Below are 23,489 nucleotides of genomic sequence, written 5' to 3' on the forward strand. Positions count from 1 at the left end.
CATTGCTTTTGCCCTAGAGTGACAACAGACGCACAAGGATACATCCAAAGATCATCTGTAGACTCGGGAACAAGGTAATTTCCCTTTTCCTTCTCGTAAAGTTAAAAGTACGTATAACAACGTATTTTTAAATCCGTTCCATACGCAGTTTATACGCTCCCTGTTACCGCCGTGGTGCGAGCACCCGCGGCCTAGCCGGGCATATCTGTATGCACGGATCGATGCAACTGCCGCTAATGGCTCCAGCACTCGGAGCGCCAGGCGACAGACAGCCCGCTTCCCGATCCAGCCGTGCCCACACAGCATCCGTCACACGCATGCCACGGCCCAGAGCTGGAAATATAGACGCAGCTATTTTAAAACAGGGATGTTTCGCCGTCAGAACACGTAAATATCTGTACCGTTTGCCTTCTTGCAGCAAGTGGGGGAGGGACGACAAAAAAAAAAAAAAATCTCGTGCCTATAAATCTGAGTTTTCCGTGGAGGCCAGGGCAGCGGTGGGTGACTGCTGCTGGAGCCCGCCAGACCTGCCGACCTTAACTCCACGGACCGGATCGCCCCGTGCTGCCCCCGCTGGAATAACCCCCTCTCGGGGAGGGCCGTGGCCCCGAAGCTCCCGCGCCCGGCAAACTCCCTCTCACGAGGGGAGAGGAACCGCGGCGCGGCTCCCACGCAGCAGCCGCCGGGGCCGGGCCGGAGCCCGCGGGCCGCGCCCCGCAGAGGCGGCCGGAGCGCCCTCGGGGACCGGGGTGACGGCGGCGGCCGCGGCGCAGCCCCGCATGTCCTCACCTGGAACGGGGCCGAGGCGGCGGCTCCTCGGGGCGGTAGAGCGCGTCCCTTCGGCGCCCCCGACCCCGCGGGGATGGTGCGCGCGGCGCGGGGCGGGGGCTACAGCGGCGCCCCCCGGCCCAGCCTCCGCCCCATGGCGTGCGGCGCGGTCTCTATGGCGACTGCAGAGCCGGGCCGGCCCGCGGGGAGGGGTAACGGCTGCGCGCAGGCGGAGGGCGCTCAGCGGGTCACGGGGCGGCTCGCAGCGCTCCGCAGGGGTGGGTTGGGCCCCTCGCCGCGGCCGCCGCCATCCCTGCGGCAGTGCCGGCCGGAGCCCGGCCGCGCTCACCCGCGCCGCCACCCCCGCGCTCGCCCTTCCTTGGCCGCGGCGCCACCGAGCCCGCTGTCCTCCGGGGCACCGCCCACATCCCCCTTTCCGGACGATGATTGGGCAGCCGCCGAGATTCCTCACGGGCGATTGGCTCTGGGCGCGGTCAATCCGGGCGCCGAGGGCGGCCGGCCCTGGACGCGGCGCTGTGCAGTGCGGGGTTGGTTGAGCCGACCAGCGCCGCTGCCGCCGCGGCTGCCCCCGCGCAGCCCCGGGACCGAGGGGCGGGAGGGGCGCTGGAGTTCTCGCTCCCGACGAGGTTGCAAGGGTCAGCGGCCGTGCCGGACACTGGGGCCGGCGCAGGGCCCTCGCCGCCGCGTGGCTGCTCCCGGGGGGAAGCTGCGTCCTCCTGACGGTGCCGCCTCGGCCACGGCGGCCGGGGCTGGCTGTGCTGTCCGCACCTGGGCGGGGTGCCCGAGGCCTGACGGCCACAGGCCCTGCCTGGCCTCCGCTGGGACGAGAAGGGCTGAGGAGGGAGAGGCTTGGGAGGCGGAGGCGGGAGGGTCGCCTCAGGGCCCTCTGTGCCCTGCGGGGGCCAGCGCTGCCCTGGGAGCACAGCGCAGCTGTCACCCCTGGGCTCCGAGCGGTGACAGTGGGAAACGCTGAATGTGTCCCATGCCTGGGTGAGTCCCGTTATCACAGCTCGCTGCAGGCAGGACTCTGCAGCCCCGTAAAGACATGGAGCGGGCGTTCCTCAGTGGATGCCATCGTGCCGTCATCGCACAACAGCCGACAGGATGCGATTGCAGGGCCGCAGTGTCACCCCAGAGCCTGCATCCATCTGGCAGACCAGCAGCCAGGAGGGGCCTGTTCTGTGGGAAAGGGGAAGGACAGATTGGCTGTGGTCACAGCAACTTGTATGAAGTGAGTGAACACACGGTAGTCTTCCCCTCATGTGAAGTTTCCTTAAGGGAAAAAAAAAAAAGTGCTTTTATTGCCCTACTCTCAGCCAGATAAGATGATAGTGTGAATAATTTAAGCCCTTTCTTCATTCATCACAAGGAGATCATAGTTAAAGAGTGAGGTTAGAAAACAGTATCTCCTACTGCTGCTTTAGGAATAGGAAGATCTTAGTGCTTGTAGTTTACAAGTGAGCTACCCAGAAGTGGGAGCTGTGAACCAAACCTAACAGGGAGCCCAGACAGTTGGGACTTGCTCAGTGCCAACTTCAGCCAGATGCTTCTTCATTCACAAAGTGAACTGCCTCGAGCAGGGGGCCACCAGTTGTAATGGTGTGGATAAGCACTGGTGATAAGCATGTATTTCTTTATATATGGTGAATGCACATTGTATAATGCATCCTAACAACTGAAGTGGTTAGTAAGAAAACCGATATAATGTTTCCATTCACTGAATGGAAACAAACCAGTGTTAGTGGCAAGAGGTGGAGAGAGTTGTTTTTTGGTTTGGTTTGGGGTTTTTTTCAAAACATCTTTTATTCAATTATAAAATGTAGTTATGAGTTCTGCTTACCTTTGAAAGGCACTTACATATTCTCAGTTGGAAAATATTCTCCTGGAGCTACATATTTTTTCCAAATCTGTCTTAAATGCCTTGCAAAGGTGACAGTTATTCTAGGATAGCCTGCTCCTCATACTTGTTCTTCTTATGCACCAAACAAATAATTTTTTCACGTTCACTCCAAAGTAGGCAGTACTTTTCCTCCCAGATTATAATTGAAGGTAGATGAGTGCCCTAACCAGCTCTTAGATGTAATGTGGTAAATGTAACGAGGGGGTCATGAATATGAATCCATTTGTAAAGAGTACTTTATTGTTCTCCAGATAATTGACATGTTGCCTGAGGTGTACAATTCTTCAGGAAAATTTTCTGATTCAATTAAAGAGAATGGAAGGCCTTAACAAACTTGTTTATCTGGTTTGTCTGTTTACCTGTTTATCATTGCAGGTCCAAGGGGCATAGTTTCTCTGATATCTTTGGAACTTCACAAGTTAAATTGTTATCTAATACAATCACATTGACATGCACATTATCATGGAAATCACATCAGTACAGGTCTTCTTAGCATACTGTAAGTCAGCATGCACACTGCAAGCTTTGAAAGACCAAATAGCCTTTCCCTTCATTGTCAGTTAGTTATAGTGATCTGTTAGCTCCCAAATTACCATGCACTTTTCATAACTAGACAAAACCCGAATGGTTTGAATGAAAGTCAAGCAGGGAAAAAATTAAGACTGAGCCTTTTCAAAAGGAAAATCTGTTTCCACTTATGTGAAGGAGGTCCTTACAGAAAAGATCTAATCTTTTTTAACTCACTGCTCCAGAAATACACCAAGAGTGTCAAGGCTTTCTGTTCTACTATTTTTGGTTCAGAGATGATGGTAAATATAACAGATACCAGCATTTCCTCTGTCAGTGCAAACTGGCAGAATATCTTCAGCACACACCAAAAAACCCCCAACCAACCAACTCCAGAAAACCACCAGCACATTAAAATTTCTAATGAAATATGAAATCGAGGTAGTGTACGGTTTTTTGGTTTTGGTTTGGTTTTTGGGTTGTTTTTTTTTAATAGTACATGTAGTTAAGCTTAGGTGCGTTGTGTTGATTTGCCTTGGAAGAAGTTACCCTGAGCCAAAGTTACCCTGTCCTATGCCCTTTATTCAGCTTGTACATTGTTAGTGCTAATTGACTGTCTCAATGTAAAAATGTGTCTCTTTTTGCAGCCTTTAATCAGCAGCTGTAAACCACTGCAAATGGGCACCTCTGTGTTTGTTCTGGAGATTTTTAAGTATCTCAGGTGGTGCAAAGTAAATCACAAAAGCAAACTGTCCTGGTTTCAGCCAGGATAGAGTTAATTTTGTTTTTAGTAGCTGGTACAGTGCTGTATTTTGGATTTAATATGAGAATAATGTTGACAACACACTGAGGTTTTAGTTGTTTTTAAGTTGTTCTTACTCTAAATCAAGGATGTTTCTATTTCCAGTGCTCTGCCAGTGAGGAGGTGCACAAAAAGCTGAAGGGGAATATGGCCAGGACAGCTGACCCAAAGGGATATTCCATACCATAGAATATCATGCCCAGTATACAAATGGGGAAAAAGTTGGCCATAAAGTTCCAGTGGCTGCAGGGGGACAGGCTGGATATCGGTCAGTGAGTGGTGAGCATCACTTCTTTGCCTTGCGTTTTGTTTCTCTCTCTGTATTTCATTAAAATTAGTAGTAGTGTCAAATTATTACTATCTTTTATATTCTGTTTCAATTATTAAATTGTTCCTATCTCAATCCACGGGGTTTACCTTTTTTTTCCACTTTTTGCTTACTGGGGCAGAAGTGGGGGAGTGAGCGAGCAGCTGCGTGGGTGGGAATTAGTTGCCAGCTGGGGTTAAACCACAGCACAAACTGTCTTGTCTTAGTTCAAAACTAAATGTCTAACTTGGCTGTAAACTGCAAGGAGAAGAAAGGTACTGCACACCAGAACTCTGAAGTTAGAGAGCAGGGGGATTACTGTGAGAAATTACTCCAAATTCCAAAGGCTTACGTGACCAAACTTTATTATAACCACGTAGTTCCTATGGAAAGATGTGGACAAAAAAATTTAATGTGCTGGTATGTGCATGGCATATGCATGGGAATATGACTTGCTGAGAAGTTTGACTGTATGAAAAAATAATCCCCAGTCCTGTAAAGATGTTCTTACATGTTTAATATAGCTTCAGTATTTAATAATAATAATTTGTAATTTTAAATATTATGCATAATTTATTAAGATTAAATATAGTAAGTATTAAATAGAACTGGTCTGAATTTTAAAAAATATTGAAACAGGCCTGTAAAGACCAAAGTGACAGCAAGCTATTTCTGGACACAACTAGAGATAGCTCTAGCTTTTATGATTTTTTATTTTAAAAAAGATCAGAGAATGAGAATATACCCACATACAAGCTTCTAATATCTTTCTTGTTTGAAGAATTAGATCAGAACTTCCAGGATTGTCTGTAAATGGAACACAATTTTCTACTGCTTCCAACTTCTTCTTCCTTAGGTTTCATAAGGGATAGCAATGGAAAAATAAGTTTGCTTTCCTGGAAATCTTCTTTCTTGTGGGGTGAGGGAGATGTGAGAATTTTCATCAGTGGTTTTTGTCTGAAAGAAATGACCTAATGTTTCTTCAAGGAATCTTTAAAAATTAAAACCCACACCTTGACACAAATGTATGCACATGGCTGCTGATGGAGAAGGGTGACGATTAAAAACGTGCAAGACCACTTGAATTCTACAGTTATTTTCTTCAAATAAACATGTATGGGAGTAGATGACTCATCCTGCAAAGTACAGACTTATTGATTTCAAGCACTTCCATTGGAACTTCCTTGCCTGGACTTCGGGGGCCTGGGGTTATTTATTTATTTCTATATGAGTCAGAAGTTCTGAGTAATATTTCTGCTTAGTTGACCACAGAAGTGGAAGACAAAGCTCATAAAATTTTTTAGAGAGTCAGAAATCAAATTATTGTCAGGACAGAGAAGAGAGAAAAAGAAATAAAAAAATAAAAGGAGGATAGCAGGAAGCACAGATTTCATAGAGGTGGTTAGTCAGTAAATGAACATCCACTAAATTCTAGAATTTGTTGAAAATTGTAACTAAAAATTAATATATAAATGGAGCTGGAAACTGCTCTCACTGAAGAGTAGAAAAGTAAACACATTTCTGGCAGAAGTCAATGAGCAAAGGAAGTATTGATTAAAGACAAGAAAGCACTTACCAAGTTCTGTGGATGTTTAAACAGTTATCCAGTTCATAGCAAATGAAAAATCATAGACCCTGACACATCTAGTTCAGCCCTTTTTCCAAGGAAGGACCAACTGTCCCCACAACATTCCTGGCCAGTGTTTGTGAACCCGTTATAAAAGTTGTTTTGTTGATGGAAATCAAGCTTTTTCATGGGCTGTTTTGCTATTCTCACTAAAAGAATTATTTCACCTGTTATTCTCCTCATATCCTATCACCAAAGGAATTTACTCCCTTCCTCTGTGCAACTACCTTTTTAATTACTTGAACACTATTTTCACCTCTCACCATCAGTCTTCTCTGCGCTAAGGAACTGAGTTCCTTCAGTCTTTTTTCACAAATCATGATTTCTAGACATAGTGTCAATAAGCATGAAGTCACCACTGAAGGGACAGAGGGATCTTGGATCATTTTAGAAGAGCTCTAAGAGCACTGTGTCTAGGCGATGGCTTTTGTCAATTTGAGAGCTTCAGGAGCTCTGTGAGTCTTTTTTTTTTCTTGGTAACTGTCTTTTCTTTCTAAAAGAATCTCAAATTCCCTACAAGATGTCCTGAGTAATACTGTTCAGTTTAAATTATGTTCTAGAGAATGAAAAACAGCATCAACATCAGGTTTATAATAGCTGAGAATAGGGAGAGTTCCTGATTAGTATAGGAGGTCTCTTTGATGAGAAATGTGACAGTGTATATCTGACTACTTTGCTAGGGGAAGAAGGGTCAACTGGTAGTATAGTGCACCTAAGTATTGATGCTATGAGATATGGAATTAAAAAAGGAGATTTTAGCTCATTATGTAAGGGGAATTCTGTTGCCAGGCCTCATAATATGTGTATAATTCCATTCTGCAAAGAGCTTCCTGATAACTGGCTTGTAAGGGTAAGATTCATATTGAATAAGGTACAATGGTGAACAGGAAGATTGCTGCATGGTCTTGTTATGAATAAGGTTGTAAAAATGCATTCTAGTCTTTGGAAAAAAGTTACAGCCAAGATGGAAGTTTTAGGTTACCAACCAATTTAAAATACAGGTTTACTTCCAGCTTTACTATAGACTGCTGGTCTGATTTTAAGGTGAATTTCTATGCCTTAGTTTTCCATTTGTAATGACTCACCATGAGTCAGGAGTGGATGACTCAGAGGTTGTGGACAGTACAGCTTCTATGGATTGAAATCAGAGCCAGCTTGACAGGTACCAACATGGAGTTTCCTGCAATACACAGTAGCCCGAAAGATTAGCCATACATGTGCAGTGCAGTTCATGCAGGTCTGCTAAAATTTCCTTTTTACTTGAGACTGGATTCAGCATTCATGTTGTTAGAACCTTTAAGCATCTGAAAAATGAAAATTGTAGTACTTCTTTTTCTGATTTGTTTAATCTGTGATGTTCTTCAGGTAATTAAATGAGCTACAGTTACAGTTTTTGTATTTTTCATGGAACATAGTACAGCACTGTAATACAGTGTATAGCTGTAGTTGAAAAAACATATAACTGATTTAGTTTTCAATAAGCTTTGTGTCATTTTAATGTACATTTTTATGTACAAACTGGGTTCTTTTAAATTATTGTCTATTGCCATTACTTCTTGCCTTTGAGTTTTGACATTCCCTCTGTCAACTCTGCAATTCCATAAGAATTTCAAATGTTCTGACTTAACATAGGTATCTCTATCTAACTAAAACAACCATAATAATCTAAATACCACTATATTTCCTTCCCTAAAAGTTCAGAAATGTAATTGAGAAATGAATGTTCTGCAAAGACCCAGTTGTTTCTATTTGCTTTAGTCTCTCAGTATCTACCATGTGGTTCACAACTTTACAGAAGCCAAAAAAAGCAGATGGTCTGAATCCCCTTGTTCGTGCTCCCTCCCCATTAACACGTATCATGGGAATCTATTCCTGAATATGGACTTGTCCTCTGAAGCACTGACATGTTAAAGAAAGGCCGTATAGTACCTGCTTGCATCAGACTCACTGAGTGCCTCCAGCTTTAGTCCAGTACTCCAAAATCTCATATCATTAGTTATCATTTACATTAAATACATAATGAAATTTAAATCCATCCAAATATTTAAAAAAAATTAATTTTTGGAAACTAGGTGTAAAATTAAACTTTGCAGCATGCGTCATCCCAACTAGTTGTTTCATCACACTGATTTGTAACACATCTGTTCTTGCTTGTGGACTTTATGAATGGTACTAAATAGGTAAGTAATTGGCCAAACATATATTAGATTTACCTCTTTCAGATCCAAAGCCACAGCACAGCAGTCTCCACTGTGAGCAGGAAAGTGTGTGATTTCTTTCTGTACCGCTCAGTGATAGATGTCAGCCCCACATGTTCAGCCACTCCTGCAGAGTTACGAAATGCTATTCTGTGGTCTTGGTGCCCAGGCTTCTCAGCATGTCTGTAAGAAAATGCATCATGGTTAATTATAGATTGCCATAAAACAGAACTAATTTCTGAATAATTCAGCTTTTGATATTAATTGCACCATTTTCCAATATGAGGTGGAAACAAAATATAAAGGCAGCATTGACCTCTAGTTGCATTAAGATTGGATTTAGGTAATTTCTTAAAATGAGGCATTCTTGAGCTTCCATTAGCTCTGTGAATGACCTCTAATCTCTTTAACACAAATTAAAAAAAAAAAGCTTCTTACTCTGTATTGTCGAAAAAACCTACATAAAGCAGCAGTGCCATCTCCTGCCTGCTTGCTTTCATGAATTCAAATACTCAATTTGTATTGCAAAGCAACCACAGGGACGGTGGATTTTTCTGCTAGTAGATAACTAAGACAATAACATTTTCTAATACTTAGGGACAACATACATCTGCAGTTCCATAGATGCGGGCAGTTTTCACAAGTGAACTTTTTCTGAACATAGAAAAGAACTTCAGTCATTCGTCCAAGATTTCTAAAATATCACATCCCATCCAGAACAGTAGCTCAAAATGTGTACAATTCTGTACTTGTGCTGTACACAAGGAATACATTATACCTGTTAAATATGCTTCTGTAGAGTTATCTGTACATAAATGTACATTTTTGAACAGATCTAACATATTCCCTTGGGGTTTGCACAAGTACAGCAAGTCCAAAGCATGAATGATTCACGTGCAGAGGAATAATTCAATGCAGTTGGGGTATATTTGATTGTATGCAAGCATTTGTGTGGTCCAACTGCAGTAGATCCAACAGGTCCCAGATATATCACATGTGCTCTGAATCAATAGCACATAAGCAAGTTAGAAAGCTGGAAGTCCTATTTCAAATACTTTCTTTTAAAAGGTGAAGTTATGGTAAATTACATTTTTCTGAACAAAAGTTGCCAGCAAAAGGCACACTGGGCCTTTATGGCTCCAGGGACTTCTTCCCCACATCAAGGAAGCAGGTCTGTATGTTTGCCATGCAGTAGTGGACAATGCATTGCTGGATGGAGCTTGTAGGAAACATTAGATATGAGTTTGATTGTATCAGAAAAACTGAAAAGGGAGAGAATTTCACTGTATGACTTTATCCTGTTGGAATATGTCCTTGGGGATTTTCACCACATGGACACAACAGAATGTTGCTGACAATTATAAGCCTCCTTCTTCCATGCAGTGATATATAAAATGGCTTCTGCCAAATGAACGAGATTTAATTGTTTTTAATTTTTAGAATATTGTAGCTAGATACTCCAGTCTCTGCTTTACACCAGACTTTGACAGAGTGAGTGGCACTGATAGCTGATCTTTCACCTTTCTCCAGTAGTAAGTGTGATAATACTGCTGCCTGCAGAGGGGTGTCTACCTTTACGTGAGACCCTAAACGAGGTGAGCAGGTGTATTCCCAGAATACAGAGTTAGAATTACAGTATTATCAGGGTATTGTTTTACTGCTTATTGTTAGCTGGGAGAGGACAGTTTATGCTTCTGAGAATATTCATAAACATTACAATGCTTGGTGCAGGGTCCCTTGCAGTCAGTCGTGCTCACCGAACTCCCTCTGCTGTGCCGATGTGTTATGGACCCTATGGACCGAACCTGGTCCTGCTTAGTGATTCAGTTCTGGGACTGACATCACCACTAACTTGATCAAGCATTGCTGCAGACTCGGCTTGTTGCCACTACTGTTGCCAGTTCAACCTAGCCACATCCATCCCATAAATTCCTATGTGTTGGGCTCAGAAATGCTTTTGCATTTGATTCTGGCTTGGAATAAATAGAGCTAGATAAGAGTCTAGGAACAGAGGTTTCTACTAGATTGTTCTTGAACCTGGAAAGCTTCCCAAACCAGAATCTACTGTCAGTCATGCAGGATGATCCAATTGCTCTTGGTTACTTGAATTCCTTTCTTGCACACAGTTGCATTCAATACACAAGAGGATGGACAATTCCATCCAAAGCAACAAAATATGGAATGATGGGTAAGGCATTTAATACTGAATGTAAATGATGATTCCCTAAGATAGATTTTCCCTTCCCACAGAATCACAAAGTTTCATTATTCTCATTTTCTCTCTTTTGAAGGCATATTTATTGTTAAGAACAAGTTAAGAACTATTGAAGACATTAACAGGTACTGAAGAACAGTCTCTGTCACTGACTAGTGCAAACCTCCGGAGGGGTAAAAAGGTAAAAGAAGTTCCTATAAAACATTTTGTTGATGAGATCTCAGTCCACACTCAGTTAATTGGCCTGTTTTGCAGGATTTAACCTGGTGGCATAAGAACCCTGAAATAAATCTCTTAGCTACGATTAGAGATGAAAGACAGATTAGCATGGGCAGGAGAGCTGAACTCGTTTTCTCCGTCTCCATTGGCGAGTCAGTGTGAAGACAGGACAACCAGAGACATCAGGAAATCAGTATTTCCATCATCCTTAGGATGTCTGATTCAGGTATTTTCTTCCTTGTATTCATGAAGTTACCAGTTTCAAGTTCCTATTCAGTCCTCTGAAGCAGGTTAGTAGTTTCTTTTACAGTGTCACAAATAGGAATGTGTGTTTACCTAAAATGGCAGATTTTAGCAAAATCAGTAAAATAAGATGTGATTTGTTTATGGCAAAATTGAAGCCAAATTTCTTTGGAAAATTTTTATCTAATAAGTAAATGTTATTAACAAGTAAATAGCTGTGCTATGTCATGTTCTGTGTAGTTAGGGGATTTTGATAGCAAAGGAATAGGTAGGTAGCATCTTGGAAACAAAAGGCTACTGTATGGTGATGGAAGCTGTGTTTAAAGTGAGTTAGACAAGAAAAGCTTGAGAACAATATTGATATTGGGGAGAAATTTACACATTTATTTGGCTTCTTCTGTTGAAAGAAATATTTCTCCTTTTATAGAATAAAATCCAGTTTGCTCTCCCATAGCCAGGGAAAAAATGCCTGTGTGTATATGATTCATAACTCTGGAGTGGCTTCTCTGCAAAGGTTTCTAAGAATTTTGACAGAGGTGTTAGTTCCACTGAACTGCTGGGAGTGGTTTTGGTTTTACAGTAACCTGCTGCAAAACACAAGAAGAGATACATGTTGCAGAGCAAGACTGATACTTTTAGCTGATAACTGCACTTCAGTTCTTTCATCTGGAAGAACTTTCTTCCTGGTGCTCAAAAAATGCTACTACACAGCTGTATGAGTGTCGCAAAACATCTTATGCAATAAATTTATTCAATACTTCATTAAACAGTTAGGGAAAGAAAAATGTTATGGTGTATTTACAAAATTCATTATGATGGGAAGAGAGTCTTCTCGTTATCTGAAATTAATTCAGTAAACTATTAGCATAGGTAAAAATAACCTCAAGATAAATATCCATGTAGAAGCTGGGAATACAGGAATGGAATGGGTAACTAGTTCTTCTGTCCCAGACTCAACGCACTCAGAGTTTCATGAGCAGCAGAGTGTGTCCCAGAGATCCTTTGTGCAATCCCAGGTATATCAGTGACAGCCAGGATCAGTCAACAAGTGGTCACTGCATACAAAAACCAGTCATTCTGCCCCCCTCCTCTGGCACTAGGGCTCATATGATCTTGTGCTGCTGGAGGACTGTGGTGTGGGTACCTCTGTTAGATGAATATGAATATTTCATGAAATCTGGTCTTACAATAATACTAAAATTGCACCAAGGAATCTGGAAAAACCATATGAGAATTACTGGAGGCAAGGAATTACTAGGAGAGTTCCTCTAGCACAGAATTTTGTTTTTTTTTAATTTTAGGCATCTGAAAATGGGGGAGGGAGCTACATCAGAATAGCTACGTGAGAGCAAATGTACCCCTGCTTATGGAATTCAGCTTCAAATTTCTCTGTGGTTAGAATATGACAGAAAGTCTCAAATTAAAAAGCTTCCCAGCTTGCAGTAATGAACAGCTAAAACTTTCCCCTGAAGGAGGATAACGGTCTGCTAAACTCAGGTTTACACTTGAGCCTCAGTCTCCCCTTATGCCACAGGGACCCCTCCATGAGCTTGGACAAGCTGGTGCCTTCTCTGAAGTAATCATGGCCCCAAGCCTGCCAAAGCTCAAGGGGCATTTGGACAGTGCTCTCAGGCACATGGGTGGATTGTTGAGGTGTCCTGTGCAGAGTCAGGAGTGTGACTCAATGATCCAGCTTGGGTCCCTTACAACTTAGGATGTTCTGTGATTCTGTGAAATTTACAGCTTCCAAAATCAACAATGCCTCTTGAGCAGATGAATTTTAAGTAAAGGTAAAACTGTTTACAACTTTTGTTGAAATGTTAAAGCAAAATATGTTTGGCAAGTAGGGTGTTTTCAGTGACATGTAACTATATGTGTGCCTAACAATTGAGAGGCATTTTGCAAGTACATACATATAATTCTTCGAAGCAAACAGTGCGTGATGCATTCATTCATATATGCTGGCCATGGCACATGAACTGCATAGCAGCAGTCAGGGAATTTCAAAACAGATTCTCTCTGTTGTGAGCTCCGAGACCTGAGTATCAGGGGCAAATAAACCTATTAGCAGCTGTCATCTACAGCTATTTAAGGTCAAGTCACGAACTGCTTAACTGGTGAAGCAATCAAAGATACTGTCTCCAGGCTTATCAGGCAGGCTGTCAGCTGAATTCATATGGGGGCTTAATTCTGTGCCAGCAGAGCATGATCCTTTCAAATAAGGTCTGAAAGATACTGGTAGAAGAATGGTGTGAAGAAAGTGTTATAGTTTTATAAATGACTATTCTCTGGACTTGTTTGCACAGAGGTGTCTGTCATTGACATGATTATCACACTGTGATCACAATCAACATTCATCCCATTGCACGTGGGAATGACATTTAGGATTCTGACTGGAATATGGGGGGGTTAAGAAAGAAAACCAGTCCACGATTGGTGGTAGGAGGGTTGGATTAAGGTGTGATTGTCACAGTTCTCAAGACAAAGAGAAAGAGCAAGCAACTTCAGCTGCAGGAGCAGAGGTTAAGACAGTAATGGAGATTCCCTGAAGATTAAATAGGCCTTATTTAATACATCATGCTATTCCAAGAACTGTTTTTTAATAAGAACTTTCAGAAAGAAAGGGAGGTCTATCAGAGAGAGAAAAAAATAGAACATCCTAAACTGATTTTTTTCTTAAGGTGTGAAGATGTTCTGCCTTTTTTTGTAGGGTGATTTGTTATTTCACGTAAAAATGGTTGTGCTTTTATGCCAGATGAAGTGGAAAAATGCAGTGGAGGATATTCAGCAAAAATATATTCAGATCATAACACTTAAAACTTAATAAAATTTTGATAATATTTTCCAGAAAACCAGCACAGTCACTGATAGTTTAACTATTTGTATAACATTTTGTCTCTGTTGATAACTGCAGTAATTTTCCCCCTGCAGTTTTTTGCCAGTGATCATATCTTAGTACTGTACATGTAGGGATAATACTTTCTGCTAGCAAAATCCCATTTTACTGCACATAATAAATGAAATTACTAAAACTACTCATAGGATACTGTGTTTCTGGTGTTACTTTCACATTTTTTTCTATAGGGAAACAAGGCTTATATGATTGTGCTGTATATATTTGTGTTTGTCCTGCTTATTCAACTTTTTAACACAAACCTGGCCATAATACAGTAATCTAAGAATAATAAATACCTATAATTGTCAAGAAAATACAGGCAACAAGTTCAAGGGAAAAAACACTGTGAGTGTTCTGGAAGGAAAGCCAGCAGCCCAGCTCACTTCTAGACATCAGAAGGCCTGCACAGAAAATTGCCCTTGACAAAAATGCACAGAAATCTAGAGTCATTGGTTGTACTGTTCACTTGTTTTCAATTGCTCTAGTTGGTCCTTAGAATTTCTTTTTTTTTTTTTAAGTGTATGAAATTTAAGCAATAAATTTCACTGGGACACTCCCTGGGCAGGACTGAGAGTGCATGAGGCTGCCCAGGAAGTTCTCTGTAGTCTCTATAAATACCTGGTCAAACAGACGGTAATCTCTCTCTCTCTCTCTCTCTCTCTCTCTCCCCTTCAGATTTCTGCTGCATGCCTTGGACACATGCCCGTAATCAGCTTACGAGCTTCCCTTGACCTACGCTTCTTTTCCTAATGCTGATCTGACTATGGCTGTCCTCAAAGTAAAATTCACCAAAACTAAGAGGGACAAACTGGCCCAGATCTTATGGATACTCAACTGGGTTTCTGTAGTGAGCGGGATCATTCTCTTCAGTCTTGGCCTCTTTCTGAAAATAGAGATCAAGAAGCGCAATGAAGTGATGGCAAAAGGGGACATTAACTCTGTCCCCAACATGCTGATCTCTGTGGGGGTCATAGCATGTATCATCAACTTTCTGGGTGGAAAAATCTGCTATGACTGCTCAGATGCCAACAAGTTCTCTCGATGGAAACTTGTTATGCTGCCATATATCGTATGTACCTTCTGTTTTACCTTCTGCATCCTGGTGGGTGCTCTCATGTGCTACACCATGAAGAATGAGCTGGAAGAGTCTCTCTACCTGGGACTGAGGGATGCCATAAAGTTCTATAAAGACACGGACATTCCTGGACGATGTTTCTTAAAGAAAACGGTGGATTTGTTACAAATTGGATTCCATTGCTGTGGAAACAATGGCTTTAGAGACTGGTTTGAAATTCAGTGGGTATCTGCTCGTTATCTGAATATGGCTTCTAAGGAGGTTCAAGAGTAAGTACTTACTAGTCATAACAAAAAATTCTAGGAGAAAAATTCATTCAAGAAGGCAAAGTCTTTTTACTGGACCTTTGTATCTTAATCAAAAAAACTGCAGAATGACCACATTACTCGCAAAATACGCTACCTACATGCACAATCAACAGTTGCCTTTTGGTAACCTTTTGGGGATGCTAAGCAAAGCAAAGATGTATCTTTCCTTTTTTTAATGTGGTGAGTTAGCTACCTCAAAAATTTAATTTCAGTTACAGTGAGCTGCTAATGGAAAGAAAAAAAGGATTGTTCTATCAATACATTGCACAGTCAATCCTAAACACTGAAACGCCTTTCTCCTTCAAGGTATTAGATTCTGCAAAGCCAAGTTCAAATCTGTATGTTGACATGTGAGAAAGTGCCAAACACCACATACACTGAATAAAAAAGGAGAAAAAGCCTTTTCTTTTTTTTTTGGTAGTAGTGCCTCACATGATGTAGCAACTGTAGAATTATATGTTCGAAAAGAAGAGTCTGGTAATACTTACAGATGATAGAAAAAGTAACAATTAAAATTTATGTAAGAAGACAATTTAGTATGTAATAATTCTTCTAAAGCTGAAAAAAGTCCTCACTGACAAGAGTGTAGTAGCTTTGTATTCCTTGGAAAGACAAACACAAAGAGTTTGACTGGCATTTGTCAAGCGCTTTGTTTTGTTGAACTCAAAAATAGGTGACAATAAAGGCAGAGAAAGGGAGGCCAAAGATCTTATTTTATCAGAATTTGCAACTTGAAACTGCTATCATTGCAAAGTGTATATACAGAGTTGCAAATATGCCAGAGTGCAGGACCTACGAGAATACAGATAAGAGGTTATCAGCATGCATAAGACAGTTGTCTGTGGAAATAAAGCAAGATTTACAAGTGTTCTCAAGAGAGAAGTTAGGAAGTATCACGTAGAACAAACTGACCCCAAGACTTTTTCAATCCTGGTTCCACACTGAAAGTGACATGACAACAAAGAACTGAAGAGTAGTATCTTATTGTGAGGTTCAAAAGTAGAATATACTGCCTTTTATTTCTGTGAGGCATGCAGAAACAGTAATGTTTTATCCAGGGTCTTAACTAAACTGTTTTCTTCTGCAGGGTCACCTGTGCTCTGCAAATTATTTTGAGAATACACCGTCAGTTAATTTTTGTCCCACTTTGGCAGAAGGTGACAGTGAAATGTGTGTGAGGGAAGTAATTTCAGAACTTTTTTTACGGTGTATAAATTGGTTAATTTCATCTGGATTGCCAGAATGCAAGTTGGTGCTGTATAACTGCATTATACCATGATTTCTAAAAGTCTGGTAGTGAAACATTTAATTAATGTGAAATCATTGGAAGCAAAGCCCAGCTGGTAATGTTCAGAAAGGATGGAGAAGGAATCAAACTTTTTTTTGGTTTCAACCTGTACTGTATGTCGGTTGGTAGATTAAGAGGCAAAGCAGCTGAGAACTGAGATACTGTCAACTTACATGTAACCTTTGTAAAACTGAACTTTTCACCTTTCCTCATGACCCTCTTCCCTCCCCTCTCTTCTATAGCCCCAATGCCAACACCTCAATGTGACAAGGCACAGAGACAGTCAATGGGAATGGTCGGAAGATGAGGCAGGTTACAGCAGTACAATCCTGTCATTGCTTTTGTTACGTGAAAGTCATCTTTTTTCAGTCTTAAAAGTAAATTTTTGCTTGACAATACCATAACAACTTTGAATTGCAACAACAAACAGCAGTGAATGCCTCACACACTCAGCTCAGTCACTGAGGTCTTACCTTCTAACAGTACCAACATTCTTTAATTTGGCACTGACAGAGAAAACACAATCGCAGGAGGACATAACCGAAGTCTGGAAACTGATGCTGTTGGCATTAGAAAGATTCCCCTTTATAACATATGGCAGGAAGAATAATAAAAAAAAAAGTTGAATTGATGCTTGGGATCAAAAGAAAAGATTAAGACCCAGTTTAAGAGATTGTATTTTATCCATTTGAGATGCTGTACTGTATCTGGGTCATTAAACATACATAAAGCCCTAAAATACAGAGGGCGTTTTCCTGAACCAGATATAAGCTTCCCTTTCATAATGTGCCAGTTTTCCTCTCCTCCCTCTGAGTCTTCTTTTCTCCTCCAGCATTCAAGTTTTCCATTTTATGCCTCTCTGACTCCGGTCCTTATTTCCCCTTCAGCACATGGTTTGCCTGTGCCCATGACACGGCTCACACACTTCAGTATAGTTTCAGTGCATTATTTGGGTTCTTTGCATTGGTTTCATTCTGCTGCCATTACCAGAAATGTGATGGCCGCAAAGTGAAGAGCTAGACTTGAAAATGGAGAGGAATTTATGCCTATCCCACTCCTAGGTGGGAAATGGCAGATGCACTTGCTGACTTATTCGGAAAGATCTTTGAGAAAGATGGTTTTGAGAGTACCTTAAACAAAACAAAACACACACCATCACCCAAATAAAAAAGAGAAAAAGGATGAGGAAAAACAAAGGAAAAAAGAGTGGAGGAAAAAAAAGGAAGGGAGGAAAAAAAAAAGGAAAAATAGAGGAAAGAAGAAAAATGGAGGGGGGGGGAGGGAAAGGAGGTTGTACGTCGCAGGCTCACAGCAATAAAATAAAGGCAATTATCTTACCATCAAAGCACTGCCACAAATACTGAGCTTCCTAGAAGCTTATGTTTCATTTGAAAGTACTTCTCTTTAACTAGTAAGTCATTGTGTGGACTTCTGTTTCCAAGCAGTGTCCTTGTGCTGAAAATACTAAAGACTTCATGCTAAAGAGAAGGTAATACAAGGAAAACAGATATCACAGATTCATTTAACTGTCCCAGAAAATCATGATTAATCCGAGACTGTGTTCTCTTCCAATTCTATTTCCATTTTTTTTCTTATTCCTATTTTATCTTTTCTCTTTCCCCACATGTTTTCCTCCTGATCTTATGGGGGAGGGAAAGGAATAATTTTTAGCAATCAATACTATTTTTAAAGTTACAAAAAGTATAGTTTCAAGAAGCAGAAACTCGCTTGTGAATTAGTTTCAGAATATGTGCTGAACTAGCCATTGCAATGGGTACAGTGATGAGAGCCCAGCAGAAAATTTCCAGTGGTTGTCATGGTATGCAAAGTTATTCTTGTATTAGGTTCTCTCCTAAGGAATGACTGAATTGAAAATCAATGCAGAAGTAGTGAAAGAGGGACATAACTTCCATTAGAGTTCCACCAAGCTAAGCAGCTTCAGAAATTGTCTTTAGTATTTTCAGCACAAAGATACTTAAAAAGGCAACACCTCCATGAACACTGAACTCACATCTTGTGGCACAGTACCACAAACCAGGTGAGGTGCTTATACTTAAATACAGACCATTAAAAATTCCATTTTCCTGTAGTAAGCAACTTTTCCAGTTGAAAATATATCCCCAATTTCCTTTTCTTACATTGGAGAGGCCTACATTGCAGCAGACTTGCATTATTTCTTTTGCTAAAATCACAGGCACCGCCTGCTGCTGATGCGACTTTTGTAATGCCCGAAATTTCTGTCCTGTTGCAGCCGTCTAAAGAGCAATGTTGATGGGAAGTTCCTGGTGGATGGAGTACCCTTCAGCTGCTGCAACCCCAGCTCCCCACGGCCCTGCATCCAGTACCAGCTGACCAACAACAGCGCTCACTACAACTATGATTTTCTGACGGAGGAGCTCAATATCTGGGTGAAGGGGTGCCGAGAGGCCCTGCTCGATTACTACACCACTATTATGCGATCGATTGGCATTGCAGCATTGCTTATTTGGTTGTTTGAGGTAAGTCTCACAAAAATGGTCTGTGTCAGATTAATCAGAGTCTTGGAAACAAATATGGTGTAACAGTAAAAGTGTCTCAGCAACCAAAGTCCACAGGCACTTCAGGAATGTTGCAGGACTTCCTTTAGTACAGGACTTTCCCAAAGTCCACAAAGCAGAAGCAAATCTCCTTGAATTTGAAGACTATCAGGAATTATGTATATAATTCTGTATATTTACAGAGCTTTTTCAATAGAATACAACATATTTTTTTCACTGAAGCACTTACTGGATCAGATACAAGACGATATATGCACTGACACGACTGCAAGGAAATTACATGAGAAGGTCTGGGGGTAGTTTTAGCTCAGTTTTAGTAAAGAATATACAAAATGCGAGCAGGTCTTTGGCTTAATAGAAAAATTTTGTTTATAGTTAAAATTGAGCATAAGTATTAATATCTCAAAGCCTCCTTTTTACATTATATATTCACCACATAAACAGTACTTGCAAATATGGCACTGATTATGCTGCTGATAATGCAATCAAAATAAGCACATCACAGGGAAGCATACACCCCTGGAAAGGTGCAGTCTTCCTGCTAATGTCTGTTAAGAGAGTTGTCTGGATGTTGTCATCCACAAGTAAAGGACCTCCCAGTGGCACAGGCTACAACAGAATTTTCTTATCTTTTTAATAGGTTTTAGTTTTCTGATTACTGCTCCATTACATAAATATTAGGACTGTAATTAAAATAGTTCACAGTCCTCAAGCAGTGCTTGGTGGTGGTGCCAGAAATAACAGGCCTTTAGCAGCATGTGAAAAAACCTGAGAACTGGCTCTCTGTGCTCCCTTAAATATTGACAAGCTGGGCACACTGATCTCGATTGTGACAGAAACTATGACAGCAGGGCTTTTTCCAAAACTTATACTTGAGCCTCTGCTATAGGCCATCCTTTTTAATTTTCATACCTTGGCATGCAGGATACATATGGTTTACATACGAATTATTAAACCTCCTTGGAGGAACTATTGATTTAATCAAGGTCAGTGGGAAAAAAATCCATGGAAATTAACATAGTACTTTTTTTTTTCCCAGTGGCTGATGGTTCCACTAATTGATCATCCATTCTACATCAATTAGTTGCAGTCTCTGAGGCTGCAGGGTTCCCGAGTAATTCTAGGTATTTCTATGCTAGTAACATGCAAGGGGGATTGTTACCTGAAGAATGAAGAGAGAATCAATCCATCTCTCCCTTGTATTTTTCATTCTAAAAAAATGCAATTAACTGGGAAAGTGGTTAGATATATTGCTTGGACAGAGTTTGTCTGCTTTACTCAATACTAGTTATGAGGCCTGTAAATACACAAATCAGAAAACTGACTTAGTGGTAGGATTGAGGCTGTGATTTCAACTTGCTGTTTAACCCCTAACTGTTTCTTACAGCTCTGTGTACTTACTGGTGTTCGGTACCTACAAACAGCCATGAAGAATGTCCTTCTGCTCGGAGATCTGGAGGGTGAATCAGATGGTTGGTTACTAGAAAATAGTTTTGTGGAAACTGCCAAATACAACATCAGTATCATTAAGAACCTCGGCAAAGCCAACCAGATCTCCACTGTATCAGGCATGAATGACCCTAACATTAATGTTCAAAACACAGACTGTGGCAAAACCAATGTTTCAACAAAATCTATCCCTGCAGCTAGGTAGGCAAACCTTCGAAGGAATGACATCACAAGTGTAGCTTTGCTGTATTACAGTACTACAGTTACCAGATTTTTCACTGGTGGGGTAAAAAAGGAAAAAAAATGAAGACAATTGAACAAACCACAGACTGGTGACAGCTCCAAAAATGCTGATACTTCTTTGGATGGATGCATTTTTACTTGTGAAATCCCTGATTTTCAACACCGCACAAAACTTTTTGAATTTTTCCCACTTTCTCTCTTTACCTACAGAATTCTATCATGGTCTGAACATGCCAGAGTAATCACTATGCACAAGCAAATGTTCCAGAGATGATGGGTCTACATCTACTAACATACACATTAGTCTAATATGTACCAAAGTTTGTCCTTACTGTCATTATACCTACAGAAATCCCAGCAATGGAAATCCCCAAAGAAATTATTACACTTGATAAGAAGATTCTTTACAAAAAAGACAAAAACTGAAATGAAAGCTCTGTTAGTCCAAGATAGGAGAGGAACTTTTAGCTGAAATGTACCTATATTGCAGCCCTTCTAACAGAACCTACTAGCTAGGTGAAACTGAAGGCAATGAAAGTGACTGTAATGTATTTCATTTATATTTCCCAAAAAGTCTGAAGTATGTCTTCATTTTTCCCCCTCCACAGTCTAGGGAAAGCCACCTGCCACACCTCCGTGTAAGTCAAAGGGTACTGCTGAAAGGAGTTCTCTGCTTAAGAAAACTGACAGCTCCTGCAAGGATATTTGAAATTCAAAGTAGCATGTGATAGCTCTAGTTTAAAAACAAGTAGATACTTCCCCTAAAACAAACACTGATGATCCTAGATGCTTACAAGCTCCTCATTTCAAAAGTACTGAACACCTTGATCCAGGGGCAAGAAGATAAGGGACTATGTGAAATCAATGAAGGCAAAGTCAGACTGACAGCTCTCCCATCACACTCCTAGTACAGCGCTCAGGAACTTTGTTAATGCTTGGAGTGAAAGCCTTCAATGTCCAAGACACTTGTAGTTACAGGATGCCCAATGACACTAATTCATCATTAGTAGTAAGCAGGAAAAACATATCGATACAAAATAGAGGTTAAAAGACAAAATAAAGTATTTTACTTGTTACTGCTGTGAGTGCATTCTTTGTGGATAGTCAAGTAAAAGAAGATATATCAATGGGATATTCAAAGCAGAACTATTCCTGCTTTTGAAATTGTGAAGAAGTAACAGTAAAAATGCCTTTACCTAACAACTGTTGTATTCTGTAACACTAGAAAAAGCAAGGATTATACCATAAGGATATATTGTAAATAAATTGTGGAATGTAATGATCTGTAGTGCAATTCAAGCAGGCTATATGCATGACCATAATTTCAAATGCAACTGCTTCACTGCTTAACATTTGAGGCCTATACTTAAGTTTTTTAAAACTCCTTCAAAGAACTAGGTTTGTAAGCTGAGACTACCTTCCACAAGAGCCGTTAACTCTTTCCTTTGCATTGCATTTACCTATGTGTCTATACTTCTAGTCTTCATTGCAATCACTTTGCCCAGTGTGGAATTAAAAATTAACTGGTGCATAATTCCCTCAGCCACTTCTGAGAGCCAAAAATACTTACCAGCTGCTCTATAATTAGCTGATACAGACTGGAAAAGAATTAATACAGTTTCCTTGAGAGATCAAGGAAAAGGACAGTCATATACTGCAAATTAATCAGATTTTCCAATAGCATATGGGGTTTTTTTTAATGCAGTATATTTTTCTTCAGGTAAGTATGCAAAGTGTGTCAGTCAATAGCAGTCACTTCCTCAAAACAATTCTAGTTGATCTACATTTGGAAAAACAGATCTCAGTAGCCAAAAGCTGTAAGATAATCAGAAATAATTCAGAGAAAAACAGAAATTACTCCTGTAGAGTTTTTTTTAATTAGGAAAAAATTGAATCAAGAGATCTAAGAATATGCAAATTCTAAAAAATAAAATGCTTTCAACAATTAAAAAAGAGAGGAATGGTTCAGCATGATGAAAATGGTTGTAAATCAGGATATCAAAGCATAAAGAAAGAAAATCTTACTTTGTATTTTAGGAAACATTTCCGTATTTCCTAATGGCAAAACATATTTAACTGTTGAAACAGATAACACCTGACATTTTGCACCACTTAAAAATCTCTTGGTCAAGTCTTAACTTGCAGAATTACAAGAACAGTGAACTTACTCTTTTGATAACTTTCTAGTTGATGGATTTGTCAAGACAGATTTGGAAGGAAGAGTGAACGGATCATCCAGCCTGAGCATCTCTTTAAAGACACAGAAATGTCAAGCAGTATTTGATGTAAAACATTATCATGAAGAACAGAGGTGTAAGTATCACCTACACATCTTCCCTGGCCCTCACACAAGCTCATTTACTTGCATATGAAGAAAACACATTTTACTCTAAAAGACTAGTTAGCATTTAGCAAGTTAACCTTCGTCTCTCAGCCAACTGCCAGAAACTGCAGCAGTAGAATGTGGTTGCTTTTGAAATTAACTGAGTTTCAGAATACATTTCACAGGGAACAGTCCTTGTCTGGCCTATTACCAGTGATTACTTAAGTCATTAAATTGTTGATTTCTATCCTGTCTAGGCATTCAGAGTCTCCATCAATATAGACACATTACAAAAAGATGATAGCTCATTTCACAGTCATCAGGATAAAATTTACTTTTCTTAATAAATGCTTTCTTCTTTGCTTTGTATTTATTGGTTTCCCCAGAATGTGGAAGTACACCCTATATATCCAGCTTCCTTTACAGCACCTGTCACAATAGCTGGGATTTCCTGCATCATCACAGCCACTGGATCAAGACAACAAGCTCAGGCAGCAGCACAGACTCCACCTTAATTCTGTGTAATTGTTAAAGACAAAGAAGGCATTAGCGAGCCAAGCCTT

At 40.6% G+C, this 23,489-nt stretch overlaps 2 protein-coding genes across 8 annotated transcripts in view; one reads left to right on the forward strand and one right to left on the reverse strand.

The window, feature by feature from the left end:
- The window catches only part of TTBK2 (tau tubulin kinase 2), an 85,808-nt gene extending 84,763 nt beyond the window's left edge, over positions 1–1,045 (reverse strand). The window contains 1 exon segment of the mRNA XM_032689773.1: positions 790–1,045. The gene's annotated coding sequence lies outside the window, so the exon portion shown is untranslated.
- LOC116787839 (photoreceptor outer segment membrane glycoprotein 2) lies at positions 999–21,685 on the forward strand. 7 transcript variants are annotated; one of them, XM_032689808.1, is made up of 9 exons: positions 999–1,046; positions 1,809–2,020; positions 3,065–3,188; positions 4,104–4,277; positions 10,422–10,526; positions 10,601–10,854; positions 14,379–15,047; positions 18,626–18,872; positions 20,299–21,685. In XM_032689808.1, the coding sequence occupies exons 7-9, from the start codon at positions 14,467–14,469 to the stop codon at positions 20,563–20,565; spliced, it is 1,095 nt and encodes a 364-aa protein (XP_032545699.1). In that variant the 5' UTR covers positions 999–1,046; positions 1,809–2,020; positions 3,065–3,188; positions 4,104–4,277; positions 10,422–10,526; positions 10,601–10,854; positions 14,379–14,466; the 3' UTR covers positions 20,566–21,685. The 7 variants fall into 7 exon arrangements, with proteins under 7 accessions (XP_032545699.1, XP_032545702.1, XP_032545697.1 ...); XM_032689806.1 differs by lacking the exon at positions 999–1,046 and having other exon boundaries at positions 1,791–2,020; XM_032689811.1 differs by lacking the exons at positions 999–1,046; positions 1,809–2,020; positions 3,065–3,188 and adding an exon at positions 1,244–1,779.
- The last annotated feature ends 1,804 nt before the right edge of the window (positions 21,686–23,489 follow it).

This window comes from Chiroxiphia lanceolata, chromosome 6 (genome assembly GCF_009829145.1).
Source record: "Chiroxiphia lanceolata isolate bChiLan1 chromosome 6, bChiLan1.pri, whole genome shotgun sequence".
NCBI classification, from domain to species: Eukaryota; Metazoa; Chordata; class Aves; order Passeriformes; family Pipridae; genus Chiroxiphia; species Chiroxiphia lanceolata.